Source organism: Nerophis lumbriciformis, linkage group LG15 (genome assembly GCF_033978685.3).
Source record: "Nerophis lumbriciformis linkage group LG15, RoL_Nlum_v2.1, whole genome shotgun sequence".
NCBI lineage: Eukaryota > Metazoa > Chordata > Actinopteri > Syngnathiformes > Syngnathidae > Nerophis > Nerophis lumbriciformis.
The window spans coordinates 38963255-38985022 of record NC_084562.2 but is presented as its reverse complement, the minus strand read 5'-3'; the positions used below and the strand labels follow the sequence as shown (position 1 = coordinate 38985022).

General features: G+C 39.4%; 2 protein-coding genes across 2 annotated transcripts in view; both read left to right on the top strand.

Moving 5' to 3' along the window:
- The first annotated feature begins 16488 nt into the window (after positions 1-16488).
- On the top strand, positions 16489-18674 carry LOC133616159 (E3 SUMO-protein ligase ZBED1-like). The gene is made up of 2 exons (XM_061975301.2): positions 16489-16884; positions 17473-18674. The coding sequence occupies exons 1-2, from the start codon at positions 16620-16622 to the stop codon at positions 18672-18674; spliced, it is 1467 nt and encodes a 488-aa protein (XP_061831285.1). The 5' UTR covers positions 16489-16619.
- Positions 18675-20288: 1614 nt separating this feature from the next.
- LOC133616104 (tubulin alpha-1C chain-like) overlaps positions 20289-21768 on the top strand; it is a 28718-nt gene continuing 27238 nt past the window's right edge. Inside the window, exon 1 of the mRNA XM_061975205.1 lies at positions 20289-20557. The gene's annotated coding sequence lies outside the window, so the exon portion shown is untranslated. The remainder of the gene's footprint in view (positions 20558-21768) is intronic.

Sequence of the window (21768 nt, the reverse complement as noted above, 5' to 3'; positions counted from 1 at the left end):
AGATAGACACTTTACATTATACATTATATATGTAACGGTCACTGTTCGGCGTTGTGTCTTTTATAGTGATGCACACAGGAGTTGAGTCGTGGAGGATTTATTCACCTTTTCTTTTTTTTTGTGCTCACTCAATTCAATTATGTATGCTTACATGTGGAAATAATAATGATAATAATAAATAAAATAATAATAATATATATAATATATGTATATGCATATATGTATGTATATGTGTATGTGTGTATATATGTGTGTATGTATGTGTATATGAATGTGTAGGTGTGTGTATGGGTGTGGATGTCCGGTGGCTCAATTGGCCTGGCTGTGGATGAGTTGGGGTAGGTGGGTTGGTGGCCTCGGTGGTAGCCGGGGGTGTGCGTTGTTGTGGTTTACGGGGTCGGTCGCTTTTTGGTTTTGGTTTCGGCGGCCGCGGGTGTTTGCACTGCGGACGGGCGGTGGTGGTGATGGTTGCTGCGGTGATACCAGCGGTTGGCATCGCTGTGTTGGGTTGGAGTGGTTGGGGGACTGTGCGCTTGTGGGGTTGTGGGGCTGGCTGGCGTTGGCTTGCCGGCTGGTTTGGGGGCTGGCGTGCGGACGGGATGCATTGGCTTCTTCCCCCGTTGGGGGGCTCCTTCCCCTGGCCGGGACTCGTATGAGCACGTTGCTGTGTGGATGGCCGGGATGCGGTGTTTGCATTGGGCGTGGGGGCTGTGCAGTTTTTCTGCGTTTGGTTGCCGGTATGGGCTCTGCAGGGTTGGGTTGGGGCGGGGGATGGCTTTGTTTGGCGGGGGGAGGGCTCGCGTGGCGTCACGTTAAAGTGGTCTGGTGTGGGCCTCCTGGCCGTAGTTCCTGGTTGTCGGCCGCGTGGACTGGGGGGGATGTCCGGGCCCTCTACTCCTCCTACTTATAGCACACACAGTCACACATATATAGGACTTTGGGGATTGTCCTGCGGGGAGGCATGGCGGGGGGTTGAGGATGCCTCCAATGGGGCTCCAGTCCTCCTGTCTTGTCCCCTGCTCGTCCATCCCTCAAGCTTAGCTGCATATTAGACACTTAGGATTTGGGGGGATTGGCTTGGTTGGGACCCACCATGACCTTGATGTCCCCCAATTTAAATTGCATTATTAGTTCCCACAAGCATACATATCTCACTCACGCTACAGTACACACATCAATAGGGACTGGAGGTCAGCTATAACGGCTGACCTCCTAATTTTAACTACACAGTAGACACTCTGGGGGCCTTGTACACATGCATGGGGGGATTGGGGTTCGGCGCACCCCTCATTGCCTCGTCGGCCGGCGGGGACTGCGGTCTGGTGGCCTGCCAGGCTTTTATTCATTTATTATTATTATATATTTTTTTATTTTTAATGTATTTATTATTTTTATTTTTATTATTTACTTATTTTTATTTTTATTTATTTATTTATTTTTTAATTTATTTTTTTAAAATCTTATTATTTATTTGTGTGTGGCGTCGCGCGGGTCTCACTTCCTGTTGGGTGGGGTCCGTGCCCGTGTGGCCCGACCTTGCGCTGTGGGGTCTCTGTTGGTGACTTGATGTGGTGGCGGCACGGCCCCCGTGTCTGGTCTGGATGCTGTGTCTCGGTTGTTTGGGCGGTGGTGTGTTTGTGCGGGTTTGTGTTGGGGTGAGGGGCCTTTTGGTGGGGGGGGGGGGGTGTTGGTGTCTCTTGTTTGCGTGTTGGCGTTCGGGCTGACTGGCGGGCTGGCGCCGGCTGGTCTCCGTGGTCCTGGTGGCGTGTGGTTGCTGGTCGCATTTTTTTTTGATCGCTTTGATTTGATTGGCTGGTGCTGGCTGTCTGGGGTTATTGCGGCTGCTGTTTCTGCTGCCGTTTGTTTGTGGTGTGGGCGCCCGTGGCTGCTGGGTCTGGTGCAAGGGTGTGGCTGATGTTGTGACTGGTGGCAGCGCGTGCGCGTGATGGCTGTCGGGGCTGACGAACTGTGTATATGTATGTATATGTGTGTGTATGTATGTATGTATATATATGTGTGTGTGTACATATGTGTATGTATATGTATATATTTGTATGTGTGGGTATGTATACATGTATGTGTGTATGTGTATGTATATATGTATGTATGTATATTTCTGGGGGTACGCTCTGGGCCTGCCTGTCAGACGGGGGTCGACGCCTCAGGCTACTGCATCCGAACTGCGTGTCTGGAGCTCCTGGGTCCCGCTGTCCATCCCTTCCGGGTGCCCGTCTTGGTTGGGGCCTGTTGGGCCTAGTCCCTGCGTCTATTGTGGTAGCTTGGTGCTGCAAGGTATTCCGAGGTGCTGCGAGTCGGCCAGTTGCTGGGGTAGTGACCTTGTTTGTCAGCATGTCTGTGATCTTCTTTTAATTCTTTTTTTTATTTATTTATTAATTTTTTAATATATTTTATTAATATTATTTTGGGATTTTTCCCCTCCCTCAGAGGGGGGGCTCGGCGGGGCGGTTGCTGGTTGTTCCATCTCCATCGTTGGGGTCCCTGCAGGTGGGGTGGGTGGTTCCCGTGGCCCTGTGCCTGGATGGTCCTGCGGCGGCCGATTTGGGTGGGGTGGCCGGGGTCTGGCCTCGCCGCGCTCTCCGGGGGTGGGGTGTTGCCTCGTGGGGGCCCGGTTGCCGGTGGGGCGGGGGCGGTCTTCCCGTCCGGTTGCGGGGAGTCTCTGGGTCCCTCGGGCGGGGCGTCTCGCCTTTCTGCCCGTGTGGGGTGTGGTCTCTCGCTGGCTTGGGGTCTGGCTGTCCCCTGCTTTTCTCGTGCCCTGTCCTCTGCCGGGTGCGTCTGTCTGCGGCCTGCTGCTGGCCCTTGTGGGCGGTACGGTGGGCCGGGCTCTGGGGTTTCTGTCGCTGGCCGGCTTGGCTGCGTGGGGGCGGTGGTCCCTGGTTCCCTGGGCACCACGCCTACTGTTTGTGGGTTGGGCTCTCGGAGGTGATGGGGCCGTGCTCTGGCTCCCACGCACTCTGGGAGTCGAATGTATTGTACATACAAATTCACATATGCTCACATACGTACATAGGTACCTACGCTCCCACATACATACACAAATACAGTACATATTTACCTACCTAAAGTTCGTACATCCACACGCACATTCAATATACAAACATACACATACACATACTGTACATACACATTCACTGTACAAACACATATACACATTCTGTACATATACATTCATTGTACAAACACATATACACATTCTGTACATATACAAGTACATATGCATACTTACACTCATGCACATAATCACGTTTCATCAAACATATATTAACGTTGTTGCCCTAGGGTAAACTGGGTGTAACACATGGCACACTGACAAAGCTTAACCTATTTTGACTATAACAATCTACAAGGTTAATGTAGGTTGCTTCTCTTTCTCCCCCTCCATTTTTCTGCATTCTTTCGTATTTCAAGTTATCATTACGTACGTATATGTATTGTTACATTTAAACAACTGTATTGTTGATAATAAAGGTAAATTATTGGTATTGTTCATTATCAATAGCGCTATTTCTATTGGTATTTGTATTGATCCATTTGTAGTGTAATAATGCTCATTGTCATTTCTGTATTATTTTTTATTTTTCGCTAACTGCTTATTTGCTATTACTTTTACCATCATGTTTGTACATGTCGTATTTGCTGATGTTGCTCTATTGTTGTTGTTGTTTGCTGTTGTTGTTTTTGTCTCTCTGTCTAATCCCCCTCTTGTCCCCACAATTTCCCCCTCTGTCTTCTTTTTTTTCTCTTTCTATCCCCTCCTGCTCCGGCCCGGCTGCACTAAATGATAATATAAATACATTTAATAAAGTCAAATACAAATAAGGCAACAAGAGAAGTATCCTACACTTCTCTTTTGTAAAGTAAATCTGAACAGCCGACATGGGCATCTACATCAACTATATGATTTGCCAGAGAAGCTGGACAGGACACAAAAAAAAAAAAAATAAAATAAAAAAAAAATAATAATAATAATAATAATAAATAAATAAAATAATAATAATAACAAAAAGGTAAATAAAGCATACAATAGTCTCTAATAAAATAATAAAATAAAAAACAGTATATAAAATATATACATGCATATACAAAAATATTTATTAAGAAAAATGATCCTTAATATGTGCAGAAATATACCTCATTTTACCCAGCCACATCAACTCATTTTATATTTCTTTCTACAATTAACTATGCCAAAAAACTCATAACAGACATACCTCTTTTTGAATGGAAACAAAAACAGGGCGTCACACTAGTCCAAGTAGACAGGATCTCTCTCCACTAAAGAATAAAGAGAGAAATAATACACACTCAAATTAATGTCTCAGCGGCACACACGATGTCCACACAGACACTGAGTTTTTGGCCCGTGCGCAAACTCACGAGACCAGCAAACACCGTAATAACTGCCGCTAGCATTAAACTAATCCACGTGGGTTAGTTAAATGCTAGCGGCAGCATTTAGCAGAGGTGTGGACTTGAGTCACATGACTTGGACTCGAGTCAGACTCGAGTCATGAATTTGATGACTTTAGACTCGACTTGACAAAATGTAGAGACTTGCAACTCGACTTAGACTTTAACATCAATGACTTGTGACTTCACTTGGACTTGAGCCTTTTGACTTGACATGACTTGCTACTTTCCACAAAACCCAAAGATTAAAAAGTTATTTGGGAGAGCTCCGTATCTTTCATTTTCTACGTCTGTGTCGATCAGCATGATGTTCCTGTCAGCGTGTGTGCTCTCAGTACAATAGCCAATCAAATTAGATCTACGTTGTTTTCATCACGCAGCATTCATCCAATCAAATTGCAGGAGAACCAATGAACAAGAGTTGTCAAACAATGCGGCAGGAAAAAAACAATTATGCCAAAGTTGCTTTCGTTCGGGTATAAAAACTACGACTTGGTCAACAAAAAACGAATTGCCGTATGCAAATCACGCAGTTCGAATATTACAGACGGAGACGCAACAACTTCCAACTTCGTTCGACATTGAAGTTGCACAAAGAAGGGTAAGTTTTGAATGTAAGCTAACGTTTATTGGCTAAGTAACGTGACTTTAATTTGCTGTGTAGTTAAATCAGTGAGGCTGTAAACTCACTGCTAACGTTATAACCATAGACATCTTATAAGTAGACGCAGCATCGAGCGCTACTGCCTACTGGCGCAGACGAGACGCGGGGCCGCCATCTTGGAGTGGTGATCCGCTCCACTCAGTGCAATTCATTTGGCAGGAGCTATGAACTGTCAGCTTTAATTCATCTTACCTCACTGAATACCACTGATTTTAACACGCTTTTTTTGTCATACGTGTAGCTATGATAACGGACACATGCTTTGGCGTGTTTTATTATTAATGTTTGCTTAACAGTAATATAATATTTTATACGCTATAAATGACCAGACGTCCGAGATCAAAACTGGGAATATAATCCCAGAGAAGGGGGAAAAAACCGGTCAGCTATTTTTAAATTGAAGAAACAATATGATTAGGTTATATATACATGCGTATATCCTACATAAACAATGTATGAATACATTAGACATCTATATATCTTAGGGACCTATAGACTGTATCTCTGTTGCTGCAGCAGCAGAGAGTTTATTCTGTCTTGACACTTTGTATTGATATTTTGTATTTCTTCCCTTAAATGATCATGTTTACAGTGATTGTTTTTTAATGTATTTTTTATGTATGCCGCTTTGGATAAAAGCGTCTGCCAAATACTTAAACATATATAAACACCTGAAAGTCTTTTTATCAGCTAAAACCGCCAATCTGTTTAAGTTTGAGTTTGAGTTTATTTCGAACATGCAAGCATACAACATGATACATCACAATTTCTAGTTTCTCTTTTCAACATGTTCGAAAAAGAGTAGGAAGAAGCAGTTTATTTAATCCTACCCCTTTTCTTTTACATAACACTTGCTAAGACTTTTTGTTCACTTCCTGTTCACAATTTATTCACAATATACTCCATAAGTAATCACAATAAAAATAAATAAATAATAATAGTTTAATAATAATAATTGTTGAAGTAAGTCATATTTCATATGATGAGATAAATAAGTTTATTTTGAGAATGAATGAATGAATGGATGGATGAAGTAAATTGTGAATGTTTGTCATGGTTCTTGTTCTTTGTACTTTGTAAACACTTTACGTTTGAAGAGTTTCTTGAAGTGGATCATATTAGTACATTGTTTGATTGCTTTGCTTAATCCATTCCATAATTTAATTCCACATACTGATATACTGAAGGTCTTAAGTGTTGTACGTGCATACAAATGTTTTAAATTAAATTTTTCTCTAAGATTATATTTCACTGGATTCAGAATAAAACCAAACTCTGTCTTACCCAACAATGTTAGTATTTGAATATTGTTACTTGAAGACTTATTCCTGGTTACAATTATACTGTTAAGAAAGTATTGTCTTATATTTTGCCTAAAATGAGAATGCATCATAATCAGTGGCGGCTGGTGAATTTTGTTTTAGGTGGGGCTGAAAGTTTGTAAACCAAACCCCTGTAGGGGGGTCATCCTCACCCAGAAGATTTATTTGTGATTTTCACATTCAAATATTGAAGATCTTTGCTCCTTCTCAACTCTGTGCTAATATTCTTTTCATAAAATACAGCCAATAGTAATGTTAAATCTTACTTGTGAAAAGTAATCCCTCGATTCTTATTTTCAACAGTCCGCGCATTTGAGTAAGAAAACGCTGAACACATCCATGTTTTCTACCTGTCAACTGTCAGTTTAGGCTGCTCGCCGGCTCCTCATCACGACTTCAAGATGGCGGCCAAATTGCTCGCGTCACAGCAGCCAATGCTGCGTCTACTTATAAGATGTCTATGGTTATAACGTCATTGCTAACAAGGCAATCTGTTGCGTCCACTGCAGTTTGCTACCTTATTCATACTTTTTGTCAAGTGATTTTTTTTAAGCAGGGTTGCATGAGGTACCAACACATAACGTTACGTTAGTCAATGTATCACACACAGTAACGTAACGTTAGTCAATGTATCACACACAGTAACGTAACGTTAGACGGTGGTCAGCAGCACCGCGTATTTTAGCCACCTACAAAAAGACAAACATAGTCAAATAAAGGTCAGTTAAAATGTTTACTATATTAATAATATGTGTACTAGAGATTCGCGGATAGGCAATTATTGCATCCGCAACCGCATGACAAAAGTCGTCAACCATCCGCATCCACCCGAATTAACATTTAATCAACACCGCACTCGCCCGTTGTTATATATCTAATATAGACGATGCAAGGCATTAGTGAGGTTATAAAGCTTTTGCCTGTTAAAGAAAGGCGACTGATCCAATGCAGCAATCATCTGGGAGCCGCGCTGAGCGCACCTCCAAGCGCGTGGAGGTGCAATGTCCCTCGCACCCGGGCTCGCGCCCGAGGCTTCAGCGTGCACCGCGGCGCCCATCCTACTCGTCGCGGCCTAGCCCTAGCGGCTCTCGCTGCCGGCGACGGCCGGGTATGGGCCCGACGCTCCAGCGCCATCCATTTTCAGGGCTAGTTGATTCGGCAGGTGGGTTGTTACACACTCCTTAGCGGGTTCCGACTTCCAGGGCCACCGTCCTGCTGTCTATATCAACCAACACCTTTTCTGGGGTCTGATGAGCGTCGGCATCGGGCGCCTTAACCCGGCGTTCGGTTCATCCCGCAGCGCCAGTTCTGCTTGCCCCACCCCTTTCGTGAGCGCACTGCGCGCGGAGTGACCCCTGTTACGCGCCCCCGGCAACGAGGGTGGCGGGCAGGTAAGCTGCTTACCTGCTGCGCGTGACGCCGGCCGCGGCGAAGGCGGACGAGGCGGGGTGTCGTGCGGTGGGCGCGGTGGTGACCCTGGACGTGCGTCGGGCCCTTCTCGCGGATCACCTTAGCTACGGCTCCCGGTGGGGCCCTCTCGGGGGAAGGGGCCTCGGTCCCGGACCCCGGCGAGGCGTCCCTTCTCCGCTCCGTAAAAGTGTCCATCTCTTTTTTTTTTCTTCTTCTGTTGTGGCATATGCTGCAGGTGCCTGCTCGTTTTTCGTATGTGGGTAACAACATTTAACTATGTATATATATTTCCGAATTGGTTTAACTGCCACCCGCCTGAATCTATTTAAAATCTTTTTTTTTTTTATTTCAACCGCCCGACCCGACCCGCGGATAAAATCTTTTTTTTTTTTATTTCAACCGCCCGAACCGCGGATAATCCGCGGACTCCGCGGTTGTGTCCGCAAACCGCGCATCTCTAATGTGTACATACTGCATAGGGCCCTGACATCTAAAAAGTACAACTCTGTTCATTGTTTTGTTCATGTATTTGTTATGTTTTCCATGTGTACGCACACATCAACACACATACAGTATGAGATTAGATCAATGAGATAAGGTAAGAACAGGATAGAAACTGCTGTGGAACTAGTTACAATGCAATATGCCATGGAAATACAATGTTAACACTTTTATACAAATAAGTACAGTTGCACTTGTTTTTTCAAATGTGTTTATTCTGTAAAGGAATTAGTTAAATGTTTAAAATGACTGGGTAATAGTGCTATTATGAAGTGCAATGTCAGCACTATTTTTTTTCCTGCAATTTCAAATGCACTTGTTTTAATAAATAAATACAGCGTTTTAAAAGCATACACAATCTGTGTAAATATATTAGTCTGTGGTTAAAAAGGACTTGAAAGGACTCGAAAATCAAAATGCAGGACTTGGGACTTGACTTGAGACTTTCCTGTCTTGACTTTGGACTTGACTCGGGACTTGCCTGTCTTGACTCGGGACTTGACTCGAGACTTGAGGGCAAAGACTTGAGACATACTTGTGACTTGCAAAGCAATGACTTGGTCCCACCTCTGGCATTTAGCATATAAAAGTCCGGTTTTTACAACAATTTAACAACGTGATTTACCAGCTCCGAGCGTTGCATCAAGAAAAATACACAGCAAAGAACCTTTACTTAACTACCATAACATATTCTGCCAAATTGCTATTCCATTTTAAATAAAATAGCCTTTTTTTTTTTTTTTTTACAGAATATAGTTTTACTGCTAGTCCTAATATCAAACAACGTCATTACAATCATACATAAATGATGATGGAAAGACAAAGGCCAACCTTTAGCAATAAAACAATAAATCTATACTTACGTTCGTGTCCCAGCCAAGAAAATCCAGAAATGATCGATCTTGGCTCATGCGCGTACACACTAGTAGGCGCGTCCACGTCCGCGGGTGACATTGGTCCGCTCAGTATCCGCGTAGGCGCGCGCCGGTTTAGTTTGGCGTCTCCTGCTGTGTGGGATGTTTATATAACTTTCATATTTAATATGACAGTTATACTGTCATATTGAAAAAAGAAAAAAAAAACTTGTGTGTTTGCAAACCTTACAAAAGATATTTTTTCTAGTCAAACTAACAAAGATACATGTCTCCAGGCATTATTAGCCATTTTGCAATTGTTGTTAAGGAGTTATGTTTAAATACATTTGTATTGCTTTTTTCGTATTATTTCAGGTTTCTAAGAACATTACAGTCATATTAAGTAAAAAAAAACTACTTTTTGTGTTTGCAAAATTTAAAAAAGCATATGTTTCGAGTAAAACTCCCAAGGATGCATTATTTCAGGCATTAATAGCAATGTTTCATGTGTGGTTTAAAAGTTATTTTTAAATAACTGTCATATTGAGTGTGACAGTGTACTATCATAGTGAGTAAAACCAAATTTTTGTTTTTGCAAACCTTACAAAAACAACTGATTCTAGTAAAACTCACATGGAATATTAAAGGAATTTTTAGACATTTTGCATGTTTTGTTTAGGAATTATGATGGAATACATTTTTATTGCTTTTTTCTCAGGATTTTAAGAACAATACTGTTATATTGAGGAAACAACTACTTTTTGTGTTTGCAAGCCTTAAAAAAGTATATGTTTCGAGTAAAACTCACAAGAATGCATTATTTCAGGCATTATTAGCCATTTTTCATGTGTGGTTTAGGAGTTATGTTTAAATAACTGTCATATTGAGGGTGACTGTCATAGAGAATAAAACCTAATTTTTGTATTTGCAAACCTTACAAACACAAATGATTCTAGTAAAACTCGCATGGATTGAATATTACAGGCATTTTTACACATTTTGCATGTTTGGTTTAGAAATTATGATGGAATACATTTTTATTGCTTTTTTTTTGCATTATCTCAGGATTTTAAGAACATTACTGTCATATTGAGTAAAAAAATACTTTTTGTATTTGCAAACCTTACAAAAACAACTGATTCTAGTAAAACTCACATCAATACAATATTACAGGTATTTTTAGACATAATGCATGTTTGGTTTTGAAGTTATGTTTATCCATCCATCCATTTTCTACCGCTTATTCCCTTCGGGGTCGCGGGGGGCACTGGAGCCTATCTCAGCTACAATCGGGCGGAAGGCGGGGTACACCCTAGACAAGTCGCCACCTCATCGCAGGGCCAACACAGATAGACAGACAACATTCACACTCACACACAAGGGCCAATTTAGTGTTGCCAATCAACCTATCCCAGGTGCATGTCTTTGGAGGTGGGAGGAAGCCGGAGTACCCGGAGGGAACCCACGCAGTCACGGGGAGAACATGCAAACTCCACCCAGAAAGAGCCCGAGCCCGGGAATGAACCCCACACTCCTCAGGACCTTCGTATTGTGAGGCAGATACACTAACCCCTCTTCCACCGTGCTGCCCTAAGTTATGTTTATATAACTTTCAAATTTTATATGACAGTTATACTGTCATATTGAATTTAAAAAAATGTGTCTTTGCAAACTTTACAAAATATCTTTTTCTAGTAAAACTAACAAACATACATGTCTCCAGGCATTATAAGCCATTTTTCATTTGTTGTTTCGGAGTTATGTTTAAATACATTTTTATTGCTTTTTTCGCATTATCTCAGGATTTTAAGAACATTACAGTTATATTGAGTAAAAAACTACTTTTTGTGTTTGCAAGATTCAAAAAAGCATATGTTTCGAGTAAAAATCACAAAAATGCATTATTTCAGGCATTATTAGCCGTTTTTCATGTGTAGTTTAGGAGTTATGTTTAAATAACTGTCATATTGAGTGTGGCAGTTATACCGTCATTATGAGTAGAACCTATTTTTTGTATTTTTAAACCTTATCCATAACGCCTGATTCTTGTAAAATTCACATAGATACAATATTACAGGCATTTTTACACTTAATACATGTTTGGATTTGGAGTTAGGTTTATATAACTTTCATATTTAATATGACAGTTATACTGTCATATTAAGTACAAAAACAAACGTGTATCTTTGCAAACCATACAAAATATTTGTTTCCTGGTGGCCGGGCCTGTCTCCATGGGGCTCATGGGCTGAGTCATAGAGGTCGGGTGCAGTGTGAGCTGGGTGGCAGCCGAAGGCAAGGCACTTGGCGGTCAGATCATCGGCTACATAAGCTAGCTCTTGGGATGTGGAACGTCACCTCGCTGGGAGAGAAGGAGTCTGAGCTGGTGCGCGAGGTGGAGAAGTTCCGGCTAGATATAGTTGGACTCCCTTCGACGCACAGCAAGGGCTCTGGAACCTGTTCTCTCGAGAGGTGCTGGACTCTCTTCCACTCTGGCGTTGCAAGCAATGAGAGGCTGGGGTGGCAATTCTTGTTGCCCCCCGGCTCAAAGCTGGATTTGAGCTTTAACTAGGATTTGGATTTAACCCAGTAGACGAGATGGTAGCTTCCCTCCGCTTTGGGGTTGGGGGCCGGGTCCTGACTGTTGTTTAAGTTTACGCACCAAATAGCAGCTCAGAGTACCCACTCTTTTTGGATTCCCTTGAGGGAGTACTGGAGAGTGCTCCCTCGGGTGATTCCCTTGTTCTGCTGAGGGACTTTAACGCTCATGTTGGCAACGACACGATACATGTCTCCAGGCATTTTAGCCATTTTGCATGTGTTGTTTAGGAGTTATGTTTAAATACATTTGTATTGCTTTTTTCGCATTATCTCAGAATTCTAAGAACATTACTGTCATATTCAGTAAAAATAACTAACTGGTATTTTTGCAAACCTTACAAAAGAAAATGTTTCGAGTAAAACTCACAAAGATACATTTCTTCCCGCTATATTAGACATTTTTCATGTTTGGTTTAGGAGTTGTGTTTAAGTAACTGTCATATGGAGTGTGGCAGTTATACTGGCATTATGTTTAAATCCTAATTTTTGTATTTGCAAACCTTACAAAAACAACTGATTCTAGTAAAACTCACATATATACAATATTACAGGCATTTTTAGACATAATGCATGTTTGGTTTTGGAGTTCTGTTTATATAACTTTCATATTTAATATGTTATACTGTCATATTGAATAAAAAACTAACTTGTGTCTTTGCAAACCTTACAAAAGATCATTTTTCTAGTAAAACTAACAAAGATAGGCATTATTAGCCATTTTGCATTTGTTGTTTAGGAGTTATGTTTGAATACATTTTTATTGCTTTTTTCGCATTATCTCAAGATTCTAAGAACATTACAGTCATATTGAGTAAAAAAACTAATTTTTGTGTTTGCAAGATTTTAAAAAAGCATATGTTTGGAGTAAAATTCCCAAGAATTTATTATTTCAGGCATTATTAGCAATTTTTTATGTGTGGTTTAAGAGTTATGTTTAAATAACTGTCATATTGAGTGTGAAAGTTACTGTCATAGTGAGTAAAACCACATTTTTGTATTTGCAAACCTTACAAAGACAACTGATTCTAGTAAAACTCACATGGATTCAAAATTAAAGGAATTTTTAGACATTCTGCATGTTTTGATTAGGAAATATGATGGAATCAATTTGTATTGCTTTTTTCACATTATCTCAGGATTTTAAGAACATTACTGTCATATTGAGGAAAAAACTTAAAGCCTTAAAAAAGCATATGGTTCGAGTAAAACTCACAAGGATGCATTATTTCAGGCATTATTAGCCGTTTTTCATGTGTAGTTTAGGAGTTATGTTTAAATAACTGTCATATTGAGTGTGGCAGTATACTGTCATAGTGAGTAAAACCTAATTTTTGTATTTGCAAACCTTACACAAACAACTGATTCCAGTAAAACTCACATAGATACAATATTACAGGCATGTTTAGACATATTGCATGTTTGGCTTTGGAGTTATGTTTATATAACTTTCATATTAAATATGACATTTATACTGTCATATTGAATTTAAAAAAAAAACTAACTTGTGTCTTTGCAAACCTTACAAAAGATCAATTTTCTAGTAAAACTAACAAAGATACATGTCTCCAGGCATTATTAGCCATTTTGCATTTGTTGTTAGGAGTTATGTTTAAATACATTTTTATTGCTTTTTTCGCATTATCTCAGGATTACTGTCATGTTGAGTAAAAAAACTACTTTTTGTGTTTGCAAGCCTTAAAAAAGCAAATATGTTTCGAGTAAAACTCACAAGGATGCATTATTTCAGGCATTACCGGTATTAGCCGTTTTTCATGTGTAGTTTAGGAGTTATGATTAAATAACTGTCATATTGAGTGTGGCAGTTATACTGTCATATTGAGTAAAAAAAACTAACTTGTGTCTTTACAAACCATACAAAATATGTTTTTCCAGTAAAACTCACAAAGAAACATTTTTCCAGGTATTATTAGCCATGTTGCGTGTGGTTTCGGGGTTATGTTTAAATAACTGTCAGATTGATTGTGACAGTATACTGTCATAGTGAGTAAAACCCATATTTTGTATTTGCAAACCTTACAAAAACAACCGATTCTAGTAAAACTCACATGGATACACTATTACAGGCATTTTTAGACAAAATGCATGTTTGGTTTTGGAGTTATGTAATGTTAGAGTAAAACATTTGAAAACGATCCTGGATGATATTCTTATAATACAATTGCATTTGTTTACAAATATTGGGGTCATTTCTTCAGCAAATTTTAACTAGTATTAATCACCTGGATTAATCATCCTTAATTCATGATTAATCTAAATTCCATAATGTGATTAATCTAATGAAAAAAATAATAAATTGACAGCCCTACTAAGATAATTTGCATGTGATACAAATGAAACCCTCTTGTTAATGATGATTCATGGTGGAACCACCGCAGACGCACATCACACTGAATCTGAAAGACAAAGAATCAAAGTTTTGTTTTGTTATGTCTTTGAAGATACCCTACATTCAATGTTCCCTCTAATTGTTCATGTGTCTGAGCAAACACAAAAACTCCCTGAGCATTCAATGGAGCACATGTGAGCAATATCACATGTGGCAATACCAGCAGCACACCTGTCACAAACCAATCTTTTATAATAACACTCAAATGAGAGGAGTCATTTTCATGAGATTATTTAGTAATATTAGTGATTTGGCCAACTTGTAATGAAAATAAAAGAAATCTTGTTTTTCACAAGCTATGGATTAGTATTGTACAATATGTCTGGGTGGGGATCCTGCTTTGGAAATCATTTGTACCCCTTTCAGAGATCACATTTAGTTCCCTTAAGCATCCTCATTTGCACAATGAAATGTAAGTATAGGATGAAGTGTGCATTCCTGTAACTTTCTCTAGTAATAGCATTCCATGATTAATATAAATAAATTAACATTAATAATAAATGACAGTAGAATAAGCACACGTATGACTGAGGAGTCATAGTGTAACTTTGTGTGGTGTTTGAGTTGTCCGACTTTTTGTGTGGCCTTAAACGCACCAGTGGTTTAGTGGTATGCGTGTTGGTGACAGATGACAAGTTGGTTTTGGTCTGGTTTGTACAGCAGAAAATGACTAGATTTTCGAGATAGAAGTTTTTTACTCATGTTTTTGGTGTGGTTATGGCCCAATATAAACAGTTTTGCTCAATAAAGTGATCGATATAATTCCTGTCCTCGAAGCATCTCGATAGACGTTACAATAATTGAACGGTGTTGACGAACACCGTTAGGCCGCTTGTTGTCACTGTCACTCAGAGTTGCATTGCAAAATTACACAGAATAAATGTGTTTATTTTGTTTAGAATTCAGATGGGTTTGATTTGGTGCGCGGCATATATTTGCTGTGCGCAGAGGACGCTTGAGAAGTGCGCAATTGCGCAGGCGCGCACCTTAGAGGGAACGTTGCCTACATTGTTTTTGTATTATGTCACAAATATAATTTCATGTGGAGCAAAATTACAGATAAAACAATTATCCTCGGTACATCAGTGTACCATTTTCCATTAAAAAAACACTGAATTGCTTGAGTTACCCAACTCATGTATTAGTGATGTTCATGTTCTTTACAATCGTGGCATTTGTCTGCCAGCTAGGTCGTCCATTAAAAATTAAGAAAACAGGAAATATATGAGCATATGTAATTTTGTCATGCACCAACATTTCCCTTATAATTGGGTAACTTGAGAGTGTTTACTATGACTAACAGTTTTACTGGATTTTAATGGAGTCTATGGAAAGGGTGACTGCAATGTACAGTATTTGTCTGCCTGCTTATTACAGGTTTTGTGGCAGGAAAAGAAAGACCTTACTTTTTCAGGGTAACGGGTATCTTGTGGTATATTTAAAGGTAAAAATTGATTATACGATATATTATACACTATCAGAAGGTGTTGAGCAAAGTTAGTATGCAGGATCATTTTGATCAAACACAATATATTTAAGCTTCTGTGAAGATACATTTGTCAATCCACATCTGGCAAACTTGAGATATGTTTATATGTGCGCACATATGCTGAAATATGTTGCATTCCCTTAAATTAAATGAGTCCAAATGTACACGTTTAGCTATGAATGTGCAAAGAATAGACCATATTATGTTAGTACATCATTTAAAGAAAATAAAGGGGGGCACACATTTCCTAGCAGCACACAAGTATGTTGGAATATTGTGTATAACTTCATCTGTGATTAATAAAATTAGTCCAAATGTACACATTTCGTATATGACAAGTCTGTATATAACAATCATGTTAGTACAAAGTTTGAGGGAAATAGACGTACGTGGGACACATTTTCTGCCATTAAATACGTTATTATTGTAACCCTTATATTTATGTCTCTCACCAACTTCGACGGCTGTGTTAAAGGCAGGTTACAATTGAGTTGTTTAATTGATAGTTTTCCTGTCTTCCTTGCAAAGTAGCACAAGTCCGCAGGACACGCTTGAAACGGCACAGCCACCTCTTCTCGTCTCCCTCTTTCTCTTTAGGGATGTGCGTATCGATCCTGTGGTATCGATATATCGATACTCACACGCTACTCATTTGGCATCACTTTTCTTAAAAAAGTATCGATATAAACCAAAAAACGGCGTGTGGGGGGTGCAAGCATCACTTTCAGATGTTTTTGATTACTTACTTAACTTACTATGTGCTGGGACACCCCTGTACCTGGCAGAGTATAGAGCTGGCCCAGTCACGTCACAGGAGACAGCGAATGAGCGTCGTCAACGTGCAACACACACACAGCCAGCCGACAGCGATGCAGCCAGGCCAGGAGGTCAGCACGGCCACGGATGCGGGAGCCGGAGGAAAGGAAAAGCCAGAGACGCGATAATGGCAGACAAGAAAAGAAGCGTGGTATGGTGTTATTTTTCACCAGTCGACAAAGCCACGGCGCGGTGCGAACTGTGTGACAAACAAGTGCCACACAGCAGCAACACCAGCAATTTATTCAAACATATGAAGACCACACATCCCGAGAGCCACAGCGAGCTGGTAAAAAGACAGGCTCACGCTGCTGTGAAAGAACCTGCACCGCCACCCGCAGCCCGGCAGAAGACCCTGCACGAAAGTCTGCAAAAAAGCCAAGTGTATCCAGGTAGCCTACAGACAGTTAGCGTCCGACCTTTGACAGTGTAGTGATAAAGTCTATAAATATTCCGATCACAATCTACTAATAACAGACACTTCAGGTGAAGGGGGAAGTTATATCCAGTGTTGTCCAATTGTTGACTTAAAACAGGCATTATTTTTTTTTGTTTTTTAGTAATGTTTACTGAATATTTTTGTTTAAATTATTATCCTAAATTCAAATAATTTCCACACAGGGGAATTTACTGTTAGTTGAAAATTGCTTGAGTACAAGATAAGAAAGAGATAAAATGTGGAGATTCTTCATCTTTGCATTACAGTTTTATTTTTTTCCAAGAAAATCTTGAAATATATGATTGAATTGATTTTGGTTTTAATCTGTAACATGATTTCTTACATTTCGAAAACATTAGCCTATTTCATATTTCATTAATTTCTAATTATATCACAAACTTTAAAAAATAACTGCAGCTTCTTGCGATTCGGATTTGACAGTTAATTGGAAAACCCTAATATCTAATTAAATCCTTAATATCTTTTATAACAAATACTTTTTATCTTCCTTATTGTGACATGAAAATGTTATTCTTTTCAGATGAGTCTCAAAGAGCACGTGAGATCACAACAAGCCTTGCCAAAATGATTGTGAAGGACTTGCAACCCATTTCAATAGTAGAGGACCAAGGTTTCCGGCATTTTATGAAGGTGGTAGATCCTCGATACCAGATCCCTAGTCGGAAATCCATGATGACAGGTGAAATTCCCAAACTGTACGAGCATGCACAAAAAACAGTAAAGGACTCCATGCAATCAGCAAGCAGTGTGGTTTTAACAACCGACATGTGGACTGCAAGAACCACTGAAGGTTATTTGACTCTGTCAGGACATTTTATTGACAAAGACTGGCAGATGCAGTCTTGCAATCTTGCAACAATCCATGTAGCTGTGCAGCACACAGCAGACAATATATCTGAACTCCTCAAAAAAACAACTGATGAATGGGGCATCACCAGTAAGGTTCATGCGGTTGTTACAGACAATGGAGCCAATATGGTCTCTGCTGTGCGTAAAACTTGTTGGAAACATATTCCTTGTTTTTCTCACACACTCAACCTCATTGTGAAGGACTCCATTAAGGCTGACACAAGTCTTGAGTCCAGCTTGGAGAAATATAGTGCCATTGTTCGGTTCTTCCATCACAGCACCAGAGCAACTGACAAGCTAAAAGAAGTACAAAATCAGTTGAATTTACCACAGCATAAACTAATCCAATCAGTGGATACTAGATGGAACTCTGTGTTGTACATGATTGACAGACTGTATGAGCAACAACAAGCCATCACAACAACACTTTGTCTTCTCGGGAGAAACAACATGTGCCTATGTGATGAAGAATGGTCCCACATCAGGCAGGCCAGTGATGTCCTCAGGCCTTTTGAAGAGGCCACCAAGGAGGTTTCAGCAGAGCAGTATGTCACGATTTCCAAAGTCATACCTCTGGTCTGTCTTCTTCTCCAGAAAGTAACCACATCTGCTGACCAGGGTAACAGTCTGGCTTCACAACTTGCTGCACAATGCAAGCGAAGGTTCCAAAACATTGAACACAACCACACTCTTGCAGCCAGCACCTTTTTGGACATTCGCTTCAGAAACATTGTGTTCAGTGATTCTGCAAATGTGGAGATGATTAAATCACGGATCATCACAGAAATGCAAGCCCTGGCCTGCGCTGAAACACAGTCAACGAGACATGAGGCCGCCGCGACTGCATCAACTGTGACACGAGTCACCTGCTGAGTGCTCATCATCCAAGGGAATATGGCAGGAGTTTGACAGTCGTGTTCTGGCTTTTCAGAGCAATCGCACAGCAAACACAGATGCGTATGTTGAAATGAGAAGATACATGGAGGAAAAGGTGATCCCAAGGAGTGAGGACCCTTTGGTTTGGTGGAAAAAAAATGAAACCACATTCCCAATGCTGAACAAAGTTGCGAAAAAATACCTTGGAACTATTGCAACGTCTGTTCCAGCAGAGAGACTCTTCTCTAAGGCCGGAGAAATAATCAGCCAGAGGCGTAATCGTATCAAAGCAGAAAACGTGAACATGTTACTTTTCCTGAACAGCAATCTGAGACTTCAGTAAAGTGTGACGTTTGACGACATATCTCGAGCACACTAAAGGTGTGATGGTGTCAGACATTTTTGTAGATAATTTTTCCAAGTTCATTTTCTCAGGGAACTGTCTTGCGTATGCAGGTTTATAGGACAAGGAAATCCTAGTTTATTGTGATAAGGAAATTATTGACTTTGCTTCAGAGAAGTGTTATAAGTTTACTTCCACAAAGAGGTTTGAAACATAACATTGTTATGAATAATAGTTTTTTTAAGGTTTTTCTACCAATACTTTTTTTTTGAGAAATAAGAAAAGTGAAAATGTGTATATTTTTGTTTATATTTAATTTATTTTTCATATTTATGTTATTTATTTTAATTTTACTTTTATTATATATTGACCATAATAAATGTGGTATAAATGTTCTGTATTTGTCTTGTGAGTTGTCTTAAATAATAACAATAGTAATAATATTTTTGACTGACAAAAATTGCAATAAGAAATTAATGGTATTGGTATCGGTATTGGTATCGGTGAAAATGCAAGAAAAAGTATCGGTATCGTATCGAATCCTAAAAGTGTGGTATCGCCCATCCCTATTTCTCTTCTTTTTCTCTCGAGCACCTCCCCCGTCCGTTCACTATTCGGGAACACGGAAATAGAAACGAAATGCGGTACCGTATAAAATAAAATGCATTACAAAAAACAAATGTATTACTTGAAAATAACAATAATGTGACTCAATAATATGTAATTAAGAATTCATACCTAACAAATTACTTTCCATACATAAATAAGAATAATATACCAAATCAAATGTTACATTATTATTTTATTTTATTTTTTATACGTAATTGGTCTACTCTGCAGTGTTGTTCCCATTGGATTTGTGGTATATTTTAATCTATCAGTAGATTAAACAAATACTTAAAAAAAATCAAAGTACAGGATGTTATTCATTTAATTTCCAGACGGTGGCAGGCGATATTACACCGTACAATACAGATGCATCATTTGTGCAGCGATGTCAGTAAGTACACGAAATGTACAGATGATCAATTTATCAATGAATACATGTCACATATCACACCAACATGATCAAGATCGTAATAATCCACAATGTGTATATTTGAGATCGCTAATAACACGGAAGTGTGACGCTGTCTGAACGCAAACACAGCTACGCCCCCATGCGCGCTCCCGCGGCATGGGGGCGGGAATCATTAATCGTGCACGACACCTAAAGGCTATAATATGGAAGTAACCAAAGCAAATACATCAGATTGTTTTCCTTTTGGAAACATCACAATATGACGGCTTTTTACATTTAGTGTAATAAATATACGAATCACTCTTTATCACGTTCGTTAATCTTTGCTTGCCCTCGATGTCAACACGTTGTAATGACGGCTCTAGAGGCAGAACCTTTATGACGTTCCCCGCTTTAAAGTCATCTTGTTAGGGGGTGTAAGTATGCTCCTCCGCGGTGTCCTGGGACTTCTTTGTGCAACATTGTGCAAAGTCAGCGTTTGTTCGGAAGATACAGTAGGCCTTCCCTGATACATAAGTAAGTAACATCTTTCTAAAACGCATTGTAATTGACAACAATAGGACCATGTTGGTGGACAATACAAACATGCCTTAACACATTTAGAGTAGTCTTAAACCCGGAGTGTCCAAACCTTTTCCACTGAGGGCTACCATTTTGATGTTTTTCATTTTCAAAACCAATACAATATATGTTCGTACTTTCCTCAACTTTGGTGAACGTTAAAGGTCCCCAGTCATTAAAGTGTTAAATTGATGTTTTACTTTCAATATTTAAATATCTATAGATCAACTTCAGATCTAACCGATGACATAAAGCTTGATTTGTTTTAATGTTTTAGTCCTATTAGTCAAAACCCTCTTTTAAGAGGATGAACACAAAATATGAAATATTTAAGATAAATATTTGATGTAAAGTAATTGGAGCCATAAATAGGCAAATAATTGTTTTTGGATCATTCGTTTGAGCATTGACGAAAGGTTTCGTGATCCAAAAGACTCCCGAGTCCCACTATAAAAGTGTTAAAAATAAGTAATGTTTGTTATTTTAACTTTGAATGCTTACATCTCTATATCAGCTTCAGATCTGTCAGTTTGTTTTATTTTTTGAGCAGTGACAGTTTCAAAGTATAAACTGCCGACTGTACATGGTGGCAGTTTTGTGTTATTAGTGTCAATATTGTAACATTTTCTTGCTACATTATTTATACCTGTTGCCGCTTTTTTTTACAGTTTTAAATGGTTTTCTTGTTACTATTTTATTCTAAATGTGCTGCACGGGCATTTAAAAAATGAGGGCCCTTAAAATTAACACATGCAACATTACTGTTTTGAGTTGCTTAATGTTTTATATTGATTTAAATCTCAGGAAACATTGATTTTATCACCACAAAGCCTTGGCAAATAATTGTCATTTAGGTAACCGATATATTCGAAATAGCTCTTTGATACAGTGCATTACGACATTGCAGAATGCAACTCTGTCATTAATACATTGTTATATACCTTTGGGTTAATCAAAGCTAAGCATGATTCTTTAGTTTTGGTTGTCCATTTGTTATTAATGAAGTCAGGTGGTCAAAAATGAAACATGGTCTATTTGTAAATAAACCTTGTTTCATTTTTAACTATATAGTAATATAGAACTATGGTTTTCAAATTGGGTGGCGGGCCTTCCTTGGAATGGGTTCAGCCGACATACATCAGTTTACTAAACTCATCGTCAGTTAT